We start from the raw sequence: 21,435 nt of genomic DNA on the forward strand, positions 1-21,435 counted from the left end.
GACAATCTGAAACCCAAAGTGTTGCTCAAAAATGTCTGGGATCAGTTTTGTTTTATAACGACTCTGGTATATAAAACAAAACAAATAAGTTTTAATGGAACTTTTTGGCCTTAGTATGTATATGATTAGGGAAGGGAGTTTAGGATCTGTTGGAAACACTTCCATCTCCACAATGTGTATACTTTTGAAATATTATCAAGCACCAGATCGTTTGCCACAAATAAAAAAATGCAACCTTAAAAAATCTAACTAGGTCTATGCGGTGATGTTCTGTGTTGGTATAAGTATATATTGCTATTGAAACAAGCCATATGTTTTGGTCTACTCTCAAGATAGCTTGTTCATGGTTTGTCGCTGCTATTGCAGTTGGCTCCAGCTCCGATTTATTCAACAGAATAAATATCCCTGACTGCTCCAATGGAAATAAAAATGTGTCTTGCTACTTAACTCGTATTTAGACAGAGGACAAGAAAATACAGAAAAAAGCAAAGGACCAGCCATAGCAGAATCTCACAAGATGTCAAAGTAATTTGGTTTAAAAAAAAGGGCCTATTTTAGAAAAAATGCACTTGGTAACGTGATTAGTTACAAAGACTCTTAATCGGCCCTCTGGAGGCAAATTGAACAGGCATTCCTCTGTCAATGATCAGAGCATTCCAACATGGCCGCGTGTAGTAAATAAAAAATTCATCCTGTGTGAAAGCACACAGCTAATTTTCTTACGTTGTATTGAGGCGGTTCTATTTAAAAATGTTGCCAGGAAAAATGTAGCCATGAAAAAAATAGTGAGCAAAAAGTAGTTTTCGAAATCTAGTCATTCTATACAAGCATGTAAAGTGTGAAAATATTCCCAGTGATACGTTCGCCAGAAATCTTTTTTTTTTTTTAAACAAACAAAAGTACAAGGCTGTAATCCTAGCAAGGGACAAAAAGCCTACTACCGGAACGCACATATGTAACACAATTTTAATACATTCACACAAAAAAATGTATATATATGTTTTGTAATTTAAAGAATCTGGACAATGGCCTAGGCGGTCCCTACATACACACGCAACTATACATGAAACAAATACAAATATAATTATTTAATGCAAAAGCAATAATGTAATGAACATGAACTGTAAAATATCTACCAATTTTTTTTTTGTGGATCGATTTCTTAACCGTACAAGTCAAACACACCGTGGCTGCCTTGTATCATAATTGGGACATAAAAGAATAAACTAGAAAAAAAACAATCACAGACAAAAAATATTTGACAAAATCAAGACAATGCAAAAAAAATCTGATAAGTACAACAATATAAACAAAAATGTTGAAGATATACACCAGAGTATAGAGTGTGACCTAATCAAGAAATTACATCTGTCTAATACTATTTAACTACAACCAATCTTGTTTTAACAAAAGTCTCGGTCAGGGCAGAGTGGATTAATGATCCTAGAGATTGTATGTCATCGACTCAAGCACTTAAGTTTTGGGCCAATGAAGGGGTCCACATTTTTACAAGATGTGAACAGGACAAGTTGAAGCAGCATACAACGGTGTGTGAATCAATTCAAATTGTCTGCGGTTCCCAGCAAGAGTTGAGTACTGAAAAAGACAGATCTGGTGGAATAAGTATGTGAGTAAGCTCACTAGGGTTTAAATATCGTGTAACTATGTTGAGTGGGCAAAAGCCATAAATGAGGTGTATATAGAGTACCTGGAGGTGAGGTCTCAAACAATTGAATTCATTTTAAATTGGGTGGTTTCAGTCTATATTAGAAATGCTATCCCACCATCAAATCCGTCAACGCGGAAAAACAGCACTGCATCTGGAGATATGCCAGACAAAAACTCCTATGGGACAATCAGAGAATATACAATGCCAATGATTGATACATAGAGCCTAGGAGTTAAATTAGCATGTGCAATAGAGACAGTAAGTCGTGCCAGCTGTAAAAAGTGGATACAATCTACATTTAGTTCCACACAGAATAGTAGAAATATTTGAGACAGAATACGACTGTGCACGATAACCTGTGTGGGAGGGCCGGGAGGCTGTTACATGACCGTGAGTCAAAAAATAGTGCATCCATTGTAGCATCGCTGTATGCAGGTGTATGTAAATGAGTGTCACTCAGTGGGGGCCATGGGTCATGCCGCTGGGTGATGAATGCCAGTACGCTCGCGCTCAGGATGATATGCAAGACGCAGTACGATGGAAAAAAAATCTGTAATCCAGCAATGACCTAAACCCCTAAAAAAACAGGCAATCACTAGGCCGCCACAATCTCCCTAACCCTATCTGTGACCTTTACCCTACCTTTAACTATACAAGCAATGTAAAGTGTGAAAATGTTGCCAGTTAGATAGTCACCAGAAAATCTACGTTTTAAACACACAAAAGTTCCGGGCTATAACCTTAACAATGACACAAACGCCTAATAAAATAAAACATGCAATCACCAGGCCTCCACAATCAAACTAAACCTATCTGTAACCACAACTCTTATTCTAGTTCTTCCCTTAGACTATCCCAACCCTTCAGCACTCTAAAGCATCTTATTCATATGCGACTCAATACAAAACATCAAATAAATGAGATTAAGATTAATTCCAGCCATCATCTCATTTGCTTCGCTAGAGTCACCCCTAGTGGGATGGGTATGCCCAGACGTGGGTCACGAGACTGCTGAGCTTAGAGACCCAAGTTACCCCTCACTGATGATGCCCAATGAGGCTGAAATAAGTTTGGGGCTGATAGTGGTCTTATGCAGAAGGGATATAACCAAGCAGTTTGGGCTGGACTGCCCTTTTGGGTGGGACCAAGCCTGATTTGCATATGGTTTTTCCCTTTCGTAATAGCTTGGCAGGCTATAGAACAATGGTTTGGAGGCTTGCCCAGGGCGATGCCAGAGGTCAAGATTAAATCTAAACCTTCCAGGCATCATCTCTTTTGCTTTGCCACAATGTAATCATAAAGCATAGTATGTGCACAAGGAGGTAATAATCGGAAGAAGAAGGATGTGTCTGGGAAGGAACAGATCTTTTATGGTGCAGCATTTGAAGTATTATGTCCTGATCTAGAGGTTGCATTGACAGAATGCTAATGGCAGATTGGGGATGGGTTACCAAAACATTGCAAATTTGAATCTACTTGAACATGATGATGTTATAAAGCATGTATAAATTAGAGGAAAGAAGCAATAAGGGGCCAAAGGTGGAATGCTCGACTGTACTATGGCAACATTCAACTTCCTAATGGAATACGCACAGTACAAAAGGAAAGCAATTTTCAGAGAAATAGTTACCCTAGAACTAATGATCATCATCATAAGGAACTTGTGCGGGGTAGCGTGGCCCAGGAATAAATAATAGATGATATGTTTTGCTAGAACCTGCAATTGATGGAAAAAGCATCCGGCAGAAGCAGTGGCACCAAAAGTGTCAGCGAATTTGAGATGTCCTGAATGTCTGATAGTGCTATAGGTGCTAAGTTACATTTAAAGCCATATACAGTGGACATGTCTATAGTAGGCAGGGTTTTTGAAAGAATACATGGGCTTGGTAATCCTTATAGGACATCACTTTCTGAGTCAGTCAAGATCACTTATTCAGCACAAAGCTATCAAATGTTTGCAATATACAATTGATCAATTAAAACCAATTGCATAGACAAATGTATAAAACATGATCATAAAAAAGTGGTGCATTACCAATGACATCTCATTCAGTGCTTGCCTAGTTTCAATGATACAATTGTTGTTAAAATTTCTACATAAGAAAAAATGTATAAAATCACAATCATATCATTAAAATAAACAATAAGGTCATCAAATAAATAAACATGTGAGAGAAAAGCGAACGACAAAGGGAAGTGTAAGCTTGCAGCCCGAAAGCTGTGTCATTTAAAACAATAAGTGAAGCACAGACATAAAATAGACATAAATTCAAATTCCATTAAAACGTAGAAAAAACTAGTATGCAAACATATCCTCAGCTATACATTGGGTCTTAGCAACCACGCCGGTGAATGAATTTGGCTACCCTATAAAAGTTGTCCAGAACCTCAGTTCTTCTACAAAACTCTTAACACTACTGGAATTGTGTGAAATCCTGCAGTTCTTAGGATGGGCTTCAAATAAAGGGCTTTCAAGCCCTTAGGCCACGAAAAGAAGAATAGAAAATATGTAATGGTCTCCTCACTGGTGCTACATACAGGGGAAATGCCCGAACCTGCAGTACCCCACCATTTTGTAAAGGAGGCCAACTTGAGAGTGCCCATGCTAAAATTAAGGAATGATGCATTGTCAAAGGGAGGATTTACATGGTCAAGATATCCTTTGAATCCAAAGTCCGGTTTACTTCTGAGGTACTTTGGACCCAATTTCAGGTTACAACAAGCTTCTTTCCTATTCTTCCTGTTATGAACTACTTGATATTTTCTTTTAACCTGGGTGGAAATGGCTTTAGTGATATGTGCGTGCCGCAACCATAGGTCGTGCTCATCCAGATCACAAAGACAATTTTCATGTGTGCAACCCATGAAAAGCTTGTACCCCCTTCTAAACTAATCACATGGGACAATTGATCCCGATATTATACAAGAGCAGGTGTCTACCATGGCTGCAACCAATACAGAATTTGCTTCATAGAGACCACATTATCTACAGGGTACAAATCAATTGGCATATGAATTAGAGCATTCAGTAATCCGTGGGTAAGCAAGAGTAGGCTCTTTAAAAATGTATTCTTTACAGTGGCCAACCACACAACATTTGCATATCCCCAAAGTTGTGCCCCAAAAAGCGTGCTTTGTATACAACTCCACTGTATTGTATTGTATTTTATTTATATTATATAGCGCACTGAGCCCTGGGGCAACTGGGCTCATTTCCTGTGTATATATAATGATACATTATTTACAATTACAAGCATATTCATTACATACATTATACAGTTAAGCACATAAATTATACAATTTACAGATAGGTTGTGTGCATGATTTCAGTGTGACACAGAATATTTACATAGTAGGATCAGATATAAGAGAGAGAAATCCCTGGAGAGTAGGGAGATGTAAGAGAGAGTAATCCCTGGAGGGTAGGGAAAGTACAAGGACCGGCCGGACAAAAGTTAGCTTTCACTCACACTGATCCAGGATTCTGCTTCCTTCCTGAATTTATGGAATGAAGTTTCTAGTCTGATGTGAGGTGGTAGGGCAGTCCAAGTTTTAGCTGTGAGGACTGGGAAGATTTTCCCTCCTGCTTTTTGCAATTTTAACCTGGGTATGATAAGGTAGTTGGATAGAGATGATCTCATTTGTCTAGCTGAGGTGACGTGTAAAGGTTGAATTTATCGCAGAGGTATTTAGGTGCTTGGTTGTGTATACATTTGTATGTGAGGGAAAGAGTCTGCAGCTTGATACGTTGGTTAATTGAGAACCAGTGAATACTGCGCCTGTAGGTCTTACCGCCCCCCTCCCATGCCCATTAAAGAAGGCACAAATACCATCACAATATTTTGCTAAGGTGGCAGAGGTTTTATCCAATTGGGATGTCCAGAACCCATTCTCATGGAAGCAGGTCCCTAGATAGTCGTAGAACTTAATTTAATCGAGACTATAGTTCTCATTACGACTTTGCCGGTATCCTAGCAGTAATTCCGTCCAGGATACTGGCAAATGGAAATACTGTTTCTGGCACTCTGTCCGGCGGTATTATCACCGCATCACGAGTGCCAAGTTGACAGAGTAAATGCCTATTCATGGGGGATTTGCTAGTATTACCGGTGCCAGTAAAACCAGCTATTTTCTGCTGGTAGGGTGGCAGAATTACCTCCAGCTCCACCCCACCGGAAAATGTGCACTTGGCCGGTGCAAAAACGTGCCGGTATACAGTAATACCGGCACGTTAATTTCTCACCAGCCAAGTTTTAATGAGGCCATATGGCCCTCATTAGGAATTTGCCAGTATTCTGCCGGTAATTCTGGCAGGATACGGCAAACTTCACTTACCATCTCTGCCGCCCAATATCCCGGTATTCCCAGGAAATTACGGGTGGCAAAGAGGCGGTAAATTCCCATTCCCATGGACTCCATGGGATGGGATTTACTTAATCACTATGATTCAGGCATTTATCTGCCGGTGTGGGCCTGATCTTCTGGCAGGTCAGGCCTGCCAGGAGATCAATGGCCTCCAACGGCAGATTTGTGCTTTGCTGGTCCGGACAAAATGCTGGTACCGGAAATACCAGCAATTTTCCGGACAAGCAAAGTTGTATTGAGGGCCTATGGCTTGCTACACTTACATCCATTTCCTGTTTTGCAAACTTGGGCTTAAAGACCAAAGTCTTGATTTTGCAAATATTTAAGAGCAATTTTTGCTCCCCAGACTTCTTCGTGAATTACGCCATCACTTTCTATATTCCTAAACTTTGGTGATTATGAAGAATGTCTGCAACAATTCACACACACTATACAAGTTTGTGTCCCTTGCAGTTAGGTCAACGCAGTACGCTATGAAGCTGTGGTTAATCACAAAACAGTCTTCTCCTCCACCTCTGCCTCCAACGCAAGTAAATATTTAAAACAGATAGCAGGTGTATTAATGTATTTTTAGATACACCATCCTGACACTTTCCTGTCAATGTATAATGCCCCCTTTTGACTTACTTGATCCAATTACCACACTACCTTCTGCTCACATAAGTCGCCAGAAAGAGGTCCACTAAGTAAATAAGTAATAATTCTGTAAATATGTCTTGCAAATCTGCTGGATGTCGACATTTGCACCAGTTTGACCAGTCCTTCTAATCCACACTCAAACATGACCTTTAATGCCTGGCAGTGCCACCATAAAGGAGCAACCTTTCCAGCTAAGAAAGCATTTGTTTAATAGAAAACTATGCAGTAACAATGTTAAAGATGTTTTAGTTGTTGGTGACACTATTTGCAACTGTAATGTTTACTTTTGTAATGTATACTTTTAAACTGTTATTGCATTGGTAATATACTTCTCCAGTCTGGAGTGTGCCTCACACATGAAATAAACACATGTCACAGTCTTTACTGCACAATGATCCATAAATATAATCATTTCCAAAGAAATGTGCAGACATCTTTGTGTTTGTGTTTTTGCATCAGACTCCAACCTCAAATGTGATAATGAAACATACTTCCAGGACTTTCTTGAGAAATACTTCCTAAACTTCTTAAGTCAGATGTCTGCTGAGGATTTACTTGAATTGATTCCATGGGACCAGCTTTCCCAGGTAACGTAGCATACTCCTTCCTTCTTCGCTTTCTGTTTGCTTGTAGGCGATGGATGGTTGACTGGGCTCAATCAGGCTACAGTGTTTATTACCTAAAACCATAAACCCTCTTAAGACGTTCCTTATTTCTATGGTCATTCTACAAACCTAACTGGTTTTGCTTTTTGGTTGGCCAACAAGCCCACCCCTAATGCCAACATAACTCTTCATCTCACTAGAGCGGTAACAATTGCATTTCACATTCACTTTCTTACTCAAAACTGACTGGCGACCCTTCAGCAAGTAATGTATGCAAGTCCATTCATCCTCTGCCAGTGCTGTCACTCATGAACATGTCATTTCCTCTCTTTCCCAAAATGAAGGGTTCCATGTGATAATGTCACCAGGTAGGCGACTTTTTTTTCCCTGACCCCTAAAATACTTTCCCCAAATATTCTAGGAGGGGTAAAAGTGTATATTATAAACTCCCATCGTAGAATATTTGGGGAAAGTGTTGTATTTTAATCAGTCCCTTTTTTGGGAAATATCACTCCCTAGCAGGCATTTCCCAGATGACTTTCTCACTGGACACCCCTGGGGTAGAGGTGTAGGAAGTGCATTGAGATAACTAATGTATACTTGTGTGCTGCTAGTTGGAGCGTGTCCCCTCAGTTCACAAAGGGGAAACTGTGGGCAGTGGCATTCAGGGAAGACACAGGCCCTAAAGTACACTGAGGTTTATGCAGTGCATGCATATTTCAATTTTGAGAGATTACAAGATATTTAGAAATATGTTCTCAATGCACTGTATAAAATATATACGGTTCCAGTGGAAAGTACTCATGGACAACTTTAGAAACACTAAATGTGCCATGACAGTCTGAGATCTTTGATTGCAGTGAGAAAGAGCTAAGGCCCAACTGTATAGCGTGGCAGTGTATAGCAGCTCAGTCTGGAAAGCATGAAAGCTTGATATTGTGTGTTTTTATGTCATGCTTCATCCATCCTCTAAGCGTGGAATCGGGCTTCAAGCCTGTGCTGCACAGCACTATCTTGCTCCCAAGACGAGCACGTTGCCCCTGAATCCTGCAAACTTTGTTATTACGTTTTTTCTTTGTAGGGTTATAAGCTCCAGTCACCTTAAGGGAATCCTCCATAAAGGGGTATCAAAATCAAAGAGAAAAAATGGGGACATTTTAGATGTTTGCACACTATTGATGGTCTGGAAGAAGGCACTTTTTATAGAAGATGTACTTTTTCGGTAACACAGTGACAAGTGCATGGCTTCATTATGAGAATGCCAGTCCGGTAACAACAGTGCTAGTAAGCCTACCGGCACCGTTGTTACCGGACCGGCACACTCCGCGTTCTCCAGGCGGGACGGCACCCGCTCACAGACTTTGACGGAAGCACCGACACTGTTGCACACAGTGCTGTGCTTCCGTCCTCCCCATGGGACCCTATGGGACTTAAATGGGAATGGGGATTTACCTTTTCTGGCGCCTGACCCAGGCAAATCTTGCAAGTCTGGCGGCAGCCTGCCGGTTTTACCAGCACGGCTAGCGCCGGACTTGTAATGAGGCCCCATGGCATTACATGCAGGCCATTAACAAACCAGAAGCAGAAAGTCTGTTATGAGGACAATGTGGTGGATTCGTGCAGATGTGTTAATGATCAGACAACATTTTAGACAATTCTGACAATAAAAGCAGGGCTTTCCAGAAAGCACACAATTCAACAAGGAAAACATGATTTTAAAAAGGAGAGAGTGATTTTGTTTCTTGCTTTTGATGATTCCATAATCTCTTTTATATAGCTCAATTTGCCTTTAAATCCCTCCTTGTTTTTAACCACATGAAATCACAGCAATAAATATAGTCTTCCCATTCCTTTAATTCATGGCCAATCAAGGCCTAGGATTGTACATCTTTGTCAGGCTTCACCCAAACTTATTTTGGCAAATGGAAATGATGCACTCACCCCACCCCCCATGGGTATTGACACACAATTAAAGGTCATGCTTCAAGGCGAAGGCTGATACCTTTATGGCAATATCCCCAGACCTATTTCGTTTGGTGTTGTGGTTTTGTGTAGTGCAGTAAATGTGCAGTGGACAAACTAGAGTTTGGCGGGCTGTGTCCATTTGAGGTTTTTTTCTCATCGGTATGCTTTAGCAACACCTAATTGAGTAAAAGCTGTAGGTATGGCCAGTGGTGTATGGCAAACGTGCATGAACTCAGTTCTGCCTTAGTGATTATTTCTTGCTTTAGGTTTTTTTCGCATTGTGATTTGCTGAAAGGTGAACATTCTGTGTGGGCCTTAGTTGCACTTGTTTTCTTTTACCATAAAGTTAATGGAGAGAGGCCCAGTTGCCTATGCATGAGACAACCATATTTGTTTTGCTCTCTTTTGTCTTTGAAGTTCTTTAATGATTGTTATCACTTTTAATGGTGACACAATATTTATTTATTTATTGGAGCATTTCGAGCCCATGGCATAAAAAACGATCAGCTTAGACAGTCCTTGTTGAATGCGACAGACATGGACAGACACTAAACTGAGGCATACTTGCCAACATTCTGTGACCAAAAAGATGTAGTATTTTTCAAGTTTGAAAAAATAATTCCCATAACAATGACATCACAGGAAAATACAAAACATACAAACAGCACAACATGGAAAGATGTTGAAATGTGTTAAAAAAGTATAATTCTGAATGCTAACACCAAATTGTCGCCAGATGCTGTATGATGGTGTTACACTCTGTAACTTGCTTTCACTACTGGTTCACTTAAGGGTTGTACTGGCAAGAGTGCAGGTCTGAGCCCAATCAAAGTAATCACCTCCTAGCCCACTGTACAGACAGACTAATTAATGCGTTGAATGCTTTGTCCTGGGCTGGTCTCAAGCAGTCGGCCTTAGAATCACATAAAGTACTTGCCACTGTAAAAAGCAGTAGGATCTGTCACTGAAATCTGTAGGTGGTAGGGCTGCTTCAAAAGCAGTAGCCTACTGCCTAAATCTGTAGGGTTGGCAAGTATGCTGAGGGCACATGTGAAGGTGTGGAGAGTGTTTTCTTTTCCTTTCTCACAAGTAACTTGTTCCTTCAGGACTAACCTGTAGACTTGAGTTCTACTGTGAAGCTCAGATCTCATAAGGGATGAAATTCTCAAGGACCATATGCCTATCTATCGCGTATTTGTATAGCGCAAACTCTCACCAGAGGCACCATGGTGCAGTTTTTAAAAAACGGCAGACTACTACATTACATAAACAGGTGTGTTTTAAGCCATGCTTGGAAATGATCAAAGTCAGAGATACTTCGAAGAGCCATGTGAAGCGAATTCCAAAGTTCCGGACGAGCAACCGAGAAGGCACAACCTCCACAGTGTTCCCAATGGTACGACTAAACAGCAAGAAGAAATGATGATGTAGAACATAACAATCGCCTGGGACAATAAGGATGGATTTTCATCCGTAAAGATAGGCAGCCTTTCTCCTGGTAGGCATGATGGATAATACACAAAGATTTGAACTGGTTGTGAGCTATGACAGGCACCCAATGGAGCTGGTGTGGCTGATTGGCCATATGGGATACCCATGGCCGAGCGAACTGCAACATTCTGTAGCACCTGTAGGCGATTGAGTAGGTAAAGGGGTTGCGCTAGCAGCACCACATTACATTAGTCAAGGCTGCTATTGAAAGAAGCAGATACGACAGAAGCATGAAAACTAGTTGGAATGTATGGACATTTTTTATTCAGCAGTTTAAGTTTGAAGAAGCCAGAGCTACAAGTAGAGTTGACCTGGGCCTCCATAGATAAAGAGGCTGACATTTTGATGCCAAGATTGTTTACTGTTAGAACCGGGGTCGGTAAAGAACCTAAGGTCGGTGGCCAAAGGTCAGTAGTCCAAAGAGATGAGGAATCCGGTGGATCCACCACCAGGACTTCGGTCTAACCTCCGATAGGTTTCAGACAATTCTGGCTCATCCAATCACCCACAGCTTTGAGACAAGATCTCAAGAGTCTAGCTGTCCCACGTGGTTCACCTTTCAAATGCCCATGAACCAGCATGATTGCAGTGGATTATACCTGCTTTCCCTGCAGTAGAAAAAAACAGGTGTAACCCTTTGGACTCAATCAGCCGATGGCAGGAGCTATGTTTGTTTTGGTGGCCAGCATTTCAGATCTTCCTCACGCACCTGTGCGAAAGACAGAAATATTTGCAGATTCACTGCATTTTGTGGGCACAGAAACCTGTGTCTTTAAAGGACTGCATATCACAAGTCACTGATCCTTCTGCAACATATGCAGAGATGGATCAGATTCACAAATAGGAGTTCTGTCCTAGTGAATGCACTAACAATCATGCTACCTACCACCATTTAATAGGTTCATTACAATGAGCTGGTTAGGGTGAACAGGGCTATTCCAGTGCCAAATACATCAACTTTGTGAATCCACAACCCAAAAGACTTTCTCTATACACCACTAAGGAATTCAGGATTCTCATGGGGGCTGCCTATTTTTCCCTTTATCATAGCCTGAAATCAATGGCTAATATATCCGTACTGAAAGGTAATGTAGGTATCACTTTAATTCAGGGATTCCTCACATGAAGCATGTGGTCATTGGAACCAGGAGAAAGGTTTATTGACAGTTTATACACTTTTAAAAGTTGCAGAGATTTATATCTGGGGATTTGTAGATGTGTGCAACTATATATTTTATTTCACTTTGTACATTTTGTACTGGGTCTGACAATATTAAGGGCCTCATTCCAAGTTTGGCAGTGTGGGAAGAAAATGGAGGCAATTCCGTTACTGCAAATTTTCCTACAAAAATCGGCAGAATTACCACTCAGTAATTACGCCAGTGGTAATTCTGCCAAAAAAACAATAGAGTCCTAGGTACTCCATAAATGGGGACTAACACTACCTGACCACCACATGTAATCCTGTGGTAAACCCACAGGATCGAATGGCAGTAATGCTAACTTATTTTGGCAGTATTTCGGCAGATGTACCACCAACATACCACCAAACTTGGGATGAGGCTGCATATGTTTAATTCTGCTTTGCATGCCACTAAAGGGTTTACCATCCCATCTACCCTACTGAGAGTTTAGCCTCAAGTCCCTAACCTTCATTACCAACCCTAGACAAGACAACCTTGCTATCTGAAGGCAGTTGCCAACCAACTCCACGATCAGATTCACCAACATGGCCCACTCTGCGACTACCAATCTGGATTTAGATCCAGATGTAGCACTGACACCGACACCCTGCAGGTCTTAGATAATGCTCTCCAAGCCCTGGATAAAGGAGACTCCTGTCTGTTGGTCCTTTTTGACATATCTGTCGCGTTTGACACAGTCGGCCACTTAGAAGACTTCTTGCCAACAGAACGGAATTCACAAGAATAGTCCTGAACTGGTTCGCCTCCTACCTCTTGGACAGACACTAAGCAGTCCAGATGAGTAACTTCAGATTCACTCATCACCTGGCCATCTGCAGAGTCACACAGTAATCAATACTCTCCCCAATGATCTTTATACTCTATGTGGAACCACTTAGGTCACTGCTTAGTGATTCTAATATCTCCCTTCACTGATAAGTGGATGATACCCGGTTATACCCCAAAGTGAATTACTCAAGACATTTCACACATCAGGAAATGCCTTGCTTCCATCAAAGCTTGAATGGCAAGCCTATTGAAACTCAGCTCACACTCAAACTCACCTGAAACTCAATGCCACCAAATCAGAATTGATTTCAATAGCTATCGTTCGAAACAGGAAGTCATCCAAGCGTGGGTGAATGGCATGCACCTTGATGGATTCTCACCTCAGTTGAACTCAAATGCCAAATCTTACTACTTCAGGATTACTAATAGCCACTAAGCAAAGCTCTCACATAAAAACCGAATTCTGGGGCTTCCCTAATCCAATACATACAGATGATTAAATTGCATTGCAATATGAGATCCTTTGCCATAATCAACCTGTACTGGAATCCGGATGGCATTTCTGATGATCAATTTCTTGATGATATTACTGATCTCCTAGATTTTATTTCACTAGATTCTAACATCCATCATACGATTCTGGCAGGAGATTTTAACCTACACTGTTTTGACAAAAACCAGGCTCACTCTCGAACTCGTTTAGCAAAATGGTTATATCTTGCCAAATCAAGAAATATATTTATAGTAAATGTTTTTTTTTCCTTCTGATATACCACCTAGACCAACTTGGCAGAGAGGGGACAGCAAAGTTATGACTCAAATTACACACTTCTATGTACATTTTATAGATTTGAGTGACCCAACATGTTACTCATGAAATGGTCAATTCCTTATTCACCAGAAAAAGTACAATGTGATCAAATGCAGGGTAACATAGGTGTAAATACAGCCCGAAACAGGTTATTCCGTACAGAAGCCCCTTTGAAGGACTTTAGTGAATAGTATGCATTGCAAACAAAACAATCTAGTTATAACCTAGATCCGAAAGAAATAATTTTTTCTGATACTATGCAGCTGTTTAACCTAAATCCATACGATAGAAAACAAAGCATATGACTACTTTTCTTATATTAAGTAACGAAATTAAAATCAAGAAAACACAAACTCGCCAGGAAAAACGACAAGCTTTAAAACTACCAATAGCATTACGAGCTCCTTTACTAACACACATTAAAACTAAATATAAAAATTGGCTGCGGGGCTGGAAATCTTTACTCTATCAAGTAGCTTATGTGACAAGAATACTTTGCAAATGTGGTCAATAATAAATCAGTCTGTGGCCGGTCACAAGGCTGCTATTCAATCGAACTGTGTCAATGAACAAACTTGGATTTAATATTTCACAAGAATATATACTCAACCCAATGAGGCAACTGGTGAATCTAATACCACCTCAATTGGCGATTTTCATCTAAACTTTGATAGAAAAGATATTTTGTACTTTATACATAAAGCCAGTATCTCGAGAGCTCCTGGCCCGGACGGGTTATCGAACTTAATGCTAAAACAACACCCAGAGTTGTGGGATGATATTCTATCAACTATGTTTAACAATGTAAATCAAATGCAAGCTATTCCTAAGTCATGGAAGCATTCCATCATCATACCAATATACAAAAAAGGAGATCGTAATAACCCAGCAAGCTACCAACCGATATCTTAACTCGACGCACCCGGCAAAATATTTGCTCGGATTATATTGCGTGAATTTTAACAACTGGTCAGCGAAGACCTTTAGACGTGATCCTTTTCAATCAGGATTTGTAACTGGGTTAGGTACAACACCAAACATGATTACGTTAAACATGTTGAAATCGCAAAGCGTCATAGATAACCAACCACTCTACGTGGCATTTGTTGATTTCAAAATGGCGTTTGACTCCATTGATCGAAAACTGTTGTATGACAAACTATTCCGATATGGCTGTCCACCTTCTTTAATAGCTTCGATTCAACATTTGCATACTAACACCTCTATGCAAGTGCGATTAAACACAGAAGGCCTACTGACCTTGTCTTTCAGCACAAGTTGAGGCTTGAAACAAGGTTGCATACTGGCCTCCATCTTGTTTAATGTTTTCATTCTAGACATAGGTGTATCCTTGCTATCTACTTTATCTGATGCCCCTAAACTCGGAAAGCAGCATATAGCCTGGTTATTATACGCAGATTATTTAGTGCTCCTGTCCCCGACACCGACAGGGCTCCAGAATCTAATCAACACCTTAGTGAAATATACTGAACTGAATAACCTAACTGTGAACCAGGAAAAATCTCAGATTCTAGTATGCAAAGCGAAATTTTAAAATCGTTTCATCAAATACAAATGGTCCGTACAACAAGTGGAACTGCAGATTGTATCAGAATACAAATACTTAGGAATGATTGTTCAAAACTACATGTCTAATTCAAGACATCTAATTAATTTGGAATGCAAGATGACATCTCTAATCTCGCAAGCAAACATTTTGATTTACAAATATGGCAAATTTTCATACAAGCATATAATGTTTATGTTTATGTTTATTGTGTTTATATAGCGCTTTACACCAAAGCGCTTTACATTATAACAACAAGAATACAATAACAGCAGAAGCAATTACAAAATATGAGTCAAACCAGTAATACAGCAACTAGAACAATTTGCCAGTGAAGAAAAATGAGGGAGGAAGGGGTGGAGAGGGGAAGGACGTGGGGAACAGGAAGTGGGATAAGCTGAAGGCGAGGGAGAAGAGGGGACTTTAGAGGAAACAAAGCGGAGGGAGAGAGGTAAGATGAGGAGGATAAAAAGGGGGAAAAGGGGACGATGGAAGAGGATCAGAGTATCAGGGAGGGGAGTGGAGAAGAAGAGATTTTAAGGAGACACGAAAGGTGGAATAGGTGGGGATGGAACGGATAGAGAGAGGAAGGGAGTTCCAGTGGAGGGGGGCAAGGAGCTGAAAGGAGCGAAAACGAGAGGAGGCACATGGGGACGGGGGAACCAAGAGAAGAAAGAGGTCTGCAGATCGGAGGGAACGGGAGGGAGTGTAAAATGAGATGAGAGAGGAGAGATATGGGGGAGCAAGATCATGAAGAGATTTAAAGACAAGACAGAGGAAGTGGAATTTAAATTGGGAATGAAAGGAAAGCCAGCCAAGATGTGAGAGCGAGGAGGAGATGGAGTCATGAGGAGAGAGAAGACAGAGGGTACGAATGGCAGAGTGGTAGAGGGATTTAAGGGGGGCAAAATGAGAAGCAGGGAGTCCAAAGAGGAGGGAAGAACAATAGAAAAGACGAGAGAAGAAAAGGGAGGAGATTAAAAGATTAGTGGTCTTTATACCACTAAATATAGTATTCATAGTATTATAGTATTATAATATATATAAGATAGTATTATAGAATTTTAATATAATGGTATTTTATGAGCAAAAAGTAATTCCCGTCTTGTTGTATGGGATGGAAATCATGTCAAACAAGCACAGCCATCATGGCATATTCTAGAAGCTCGCTTCTGGAAAAAGGTTCTAAAATTACCTATGTGTACACCGATGCCAATTCTGCATTTTGAATTAGGTTTGTTACCTCTGTCAGCTTATGTGGCTTGGAAAAGATGTGGGCTTTTTCGAAAGTGTTTACTGTGTTTACAATTAAATAACATCCTAAATGCAGTAGCTCACTATTTGATTAGCTCATCTCACTCACTTTCGCAGAAATGGCGACATGAGGGGTTAAATACAATGTCGGATGCAAGTATCTCCCTACAACTGTTAATAGACAATCCTATGCGAGCAAAGCTGAAATTATACCAATTCAGTTGGATATGTAATCGGGAGCAATGTCTGCTGTATAAGGATTTTACTACATCTTTGTTTGGATTTAAGAGACTCCGCCATATGTCAGATTATTTGACAAAATGCCCATCGCCATATATAAGAAATAAATATCTTTGATTCAGATTGAATCTATGGCATACCAATGATAACTTGGCCAGGAGCAGTCAAATTCTAAAAGATTTGAATTTCTGCCGTTTCTGTAATGTCACCCAAATAGAGACGCTTGAACATATCATAGTCTCCTGCCCCGATTTAGTTTCGCAACGAAAACTATTCTTTGCAAAACAACTTTGCATATTCAGACCAACTGGAAATGACGAAATATGGTGGACCATCTTTTCCAACACAAAGTTAACCATAAGGAAAGCCATAGTTCAATACCTTGATTTTCTACTTCCAGATATGAACATAAATAGTAAGAAATAGATTGAGAGCTTTGAATTTTTAAGCAAATGTTTGATAAATTAAATGCCTAGGATTTATTTTTCTATGTAAATATGAAATCATGTCAATTTTAATGATGTATGTAATATATTCGAAGAAGTGTTGAAAACATTTTGTAAAATTTGAAAGGTTGATTCTATTCAGCCAACCAAATAAAATTAAAAAGAATTAAAATAAAAAATGCCAAATCACTTTGGTTCAATAATAACAGCAATCTTTCCTTCCAATAGCATATCAATAAAAAAGCCCAAATCGCCTGGTATCAACTACCAACTATCCAGAAGATAAAACCCTTTCTCCCACCTGAGGACCACTGTCCTGGCCTTGCTAATCGCACACTGGTTGGAGGAAACACTCTTCTCTTCAGTGTCCTGGCCACACTCCTGATCCCCCCTTAGGGCTGTTCAACACGCTGCTGCCGACCTCATAAAGGGAACTAAGAAATGTGACCACATCGCCCCCATCCTTAGAGAATACACCGCCTACCTATCCCACCAAGGATACTCTTCTAAGCTGCCTGCATCACCTACAAGACAGCTTCTGCTCAAATACCAGCATACCTAGCAACAACCAATGTGAGGCTTGACATTAAATGTGCACACAAAGAGAAAACCAGGAAACAGGCCTTATCTTGCTATGCCCTACTGGAATACATGCCAGCAACAATCCAAAGCGCCTGCAGTCCAGGAAATATCTCAAGACCTTGCTCTTTAGGGAATACCTAGAGGTCATTTAATACCTACTGTTCATAGGTATATAACACCACTCTATTATGGGTTATCCAAACTACTATAACATGTAACCTTCACTTGCATTGACCCCTTTTTATGACAAATTAGTTATACAACACTCTGTTGCTTCCTAACTGGGTTCACAGTATACAAAGCAAAATACAAATACACATTAACATTATTGCACTGAGGATTCAAACCCCTAAAGCAGTGTAAATTGTTGTACTTTAACATTCCCTCACTCCTAGACGCTTAGCTTTGCATAACCTCCTATCACCCTTCAAATATCATTTATTCCCCCACCCTTTGAAAAAAGTAACTCAAAGACTGACCCTAACTGACCTTAAAAGAAAGGAAGGAAGGAAGGAAGGAAGGAAGGAAGGAAGGAAGGAAGGAAGGAAGGAAGGAAGGAAGGAAGGAAGGAAGGAAGGAAGGAAGGAAGGAAGGAAGGAAGGAAGGAAGGAAGGAAGGAAGGAAGGAAGGAAGGAAGGAAGGTCGGTCTGGGGGCAAATAAGGAAGTAAAAACTAAATGTGTACGAGCGAGATGCAATGTTGGGACCTATTGTGAAGTGTATACCCTACATGGGAACAATGCACATGTTATCTGTATGTGAGAGGAAGTAATCCGATGACTGAAGAGGAAGGTTAATCACAGGCAGACTTAGAAAAGAAGTACTGACAGAAGTGTAGAGGAACACACGTTGAAGCAGGCTGGAGGAATTGAGCCATACAATGTTCTGCAATGTATCAGTGCAAACCCTAGTTAGGTTATATTTCTGTGCCACTGCACAATTCATGATTTAAATTTGCTTCACAGAATTAATTTCCTATTTAGGGAAAATAAGAATTCACTAACTTAAAGATAAAAATCAGAAGGCATGAATATAATCTCCTAAATCATTTCTTGAGTACAAACCATATCAGGTTCCAAATAAAAAATGGGAAGAATTAAAATGTGCCCTGAAAACGTATTTTATAAGTGTCTGGATAGCTGCACAATTTTACACAAATGTCCCATAAACAATGCCAACTGCCCTCACCCATTCTCATCACTGAACAAGGATAAACTGTGATATTATCAGAAATGGCAATCAGGTTGTGCAGGCAAGTGTACTATTTGCTTCCATCTCTATATATATAAAAGGGAAAGAAACAAGAAACAGCTGAGAGTCTTAACGAACTCCTGTGCCTCTGCCTATTTCCTGAAACACGAGTCCTCCAGACTGAAGAATCAATATAGAAACTGGGTGGGAAGGTGGAAAAGGGAGGGCACAATCGGTAATTGGCAGAAGACGATTGAGGCATTAATGAGCAGTAATGCGGGCAGCATGTGGAGGATGTTGTCATCTGCCAGGAAGTCGAGCAATCAGTTGACTTTGAATCCAATAATGGAGGGCTTCTGTGTCAAGTTCAGTGAGGACAAAATGTTGAATGAATCTGACTCGTCCGAGTCGGCCCGGCAGTCGATGACTCATTGGCCCATTAAGTTTAACTGCGGAAACATTTGTGAACATCTAACAAAGCAAAAAATTCAAGAGCGCCGGGCCCAAATGGCCTGTCAGCTGCTGTGTTGAAGGGGCATATGGGTTTATGGGTAGGAGTATAATACCCTTGTTTAACAAACTCTGCCTGGCCAGTTCTATTCCAGATTCCTGTAAGAAATCAATTTGGTTCCAGTATATAATAAAGCTGGGGACCGACTGGTTCCAGAAAATGATCGGTTATTGTCCCTGCTCGACATTACTGAAAGGTGTTTTCCCTGTATGTCTTAGAACATCTGCAGGCCTGGGTTGAGACCTATAATGTTTTACACCCTTCCTTTTCAGGCAGGTTTCCCACCTGGGTCTAGCACTGTGCACAATTTAAGGGTACTCGACACAATTATAGCACAGGCAAAGACCGATTCCAGTAACTCAGTCTACATTGCTTTTGCGGACTTCAAGTCTGCGTTCGATCAGGTTGACCACAGTATTCTCTGGAGTAAGATGTAGACCTGGGGGTGCCCTAGCTGGCTCCTTGACGTAATCGTGGCCTTGCACACAGATAACTCTGACCCGATACTGTTTGGTCACTCTGGTCAGCTGCCGGAGGCGATGCGAATTAGCAGGGGGTGTGAGACAGGGATGTATGCTAGCCCCCCTGCTTTTTCACATCTATATAGCAGATAAACTGGGCAGGCTGATGGCTAGAGCCACCCCTATCAGTGGAATGCTTTATGCTGATGACCTAGCTATTTTTGACCATCTACTAACAGGGATAAAGGCTAAATTGGATGAACTAGGGGTTTATGCTAACGAAAACCATCTTGCGATAAATCTAGCTAAAACCAAGGTAATGTTGGTTGCGCCAAAACAAATTAACAGGACTGAGATAATGACCTCTGTGGGCATTGTGGAGTATACAGACGCCTAGAAATACCTGGGGCAGGAGGTGTCAGCTACATTACGATACGCCAACTTAATAGACACCAGGGTTTGAAAAGCGTAACAAATCACATGTATAACTAGGAAATTCCTAGCGCACCATGGCGCTTTACTTTAAAAGGTGTTGTGCTCTATAAACAATGGTTATGCCCTACAATCCTATACAGGCTAGAGGCCCTGCCCATGAGAGATCTGTGGTGGCTACAGGGGGTGGAATCCTGTTTTTGGAGAACCCGATTAGGTCTAGCAAGATCTACCCTGATCGAGTATCTGCGACTCGAGCTAGGTGTTTTGTCACTGAGAGCACAACTTCTGTATCGTAGGGGAGCCCTTCTGCTAAAGGCAAAGACAGCTCCTATCTGTCCACTTCTGGACAAATAGGGTTTTAGCTATGATCTCGGCCAGTCTGGCATAGGCACTCCTCCGTAAGTGAAACCCTTGGGTGACCTCTGCTCAGTAATTGATTGGTTCCTAGACTTTGGTCGTTGCTCTGCCTTTCCAACGTTAAAAAGGGCATTTACGCAAAGGCTGGAGAAATGGGATTGGCTGAGTAATTATGATCACCTTGGCTCACTTAAGGGCTACGTCAATGGAGCATCTGTGGTGCACCGCTTTATGAAACCCGAAAGGTATCTCTTGCTCTGTCCTGACGCAGCTGTTTGTAACTTTCGATTAAGAGACTCAGAACAAACCAGCTAACAGTTCTGGCAGTGTGTGGCCCCAAATTGAACATTCCACCAGAAGACAGATTTTTCAGAAAGTGTAGAGTTAAATCTAATTAAGAGTCAGCCAGACGTGCTGACCGAGTGCCCGGAAATGGGTGCACTCTGCATGGTGCTGCTTGGCCCCTTTGTATATGATTACAACTCTGTAAGATCTCCCGACTTCTTCTGGGTGTTCTGTTTGAAGACAGAATCTATGAAAGTCCTTTTGGCTTTATTTAGGGTTTGGCAAAGGAGTCTACCGCTTCTGAATAAGTGAAACCTGGGGTTGGCAAATCATTAAAGCTCGTTTCTACGCTGTTAGTAAGAGAATTAAAGCAGCTGCTTTATACCAGCCTGTAAAGAAACAGCGGTTGTGTCACCCAGATTTCAATTGATTGTATGAATTGACTGCATGAATGAATTTGGTATTTTATTGTCAATAGGCAATTTTATTGTATTCTTAATGCATTCTTACTTATATTGTCTTGTGATACTAAATATGTATTTTTAATAATTGGTTTAAGCATGTGAGATCCAAAAAGTTCTGTTAAGAA

The 21,435-nt window shown here is 40.7% G+C and overlaps 1 protein-coding gene across 1 annotated transcript in view; it reads left to right on the forward strand.

The window, feature by feature from the left end:
* The window catches only part of LOC138568695 (uncharacterized), a 1,243,988-nt gene that overhangs the window by 285,848 nt on the left and 936,705 nt on the right, over nt 1-21,435 (forward strand). Inside the window, exon 65 of the mRNA XM_069646472.1 lies at nt 7,133-7,260. Within this exon, the coding sequence (XP_069502573.1) occupies nt 7,133-7,260 (128 nt within the window). The remainder of the gene's footprint in view (nt 1-7,132; nt 7,261-21,435) is intronic.

This window comes from Ambystoma mexicanum, chromosome 2q (genome assembly GCF_040938575.1).
Source record: "Ambystoma mexicanum isolate Mex_15411 chromosome 2q, UKY_AmexF1_1, whole genome shotgun sequence".
Classification (NCBI taxonomy): domain Eukaryota; kingdom Metazoa; phylum Chordata; class Amphibia; order Caudata; family Ambystomatidae; genus Ambystoma; species Ambystoma mexicanum.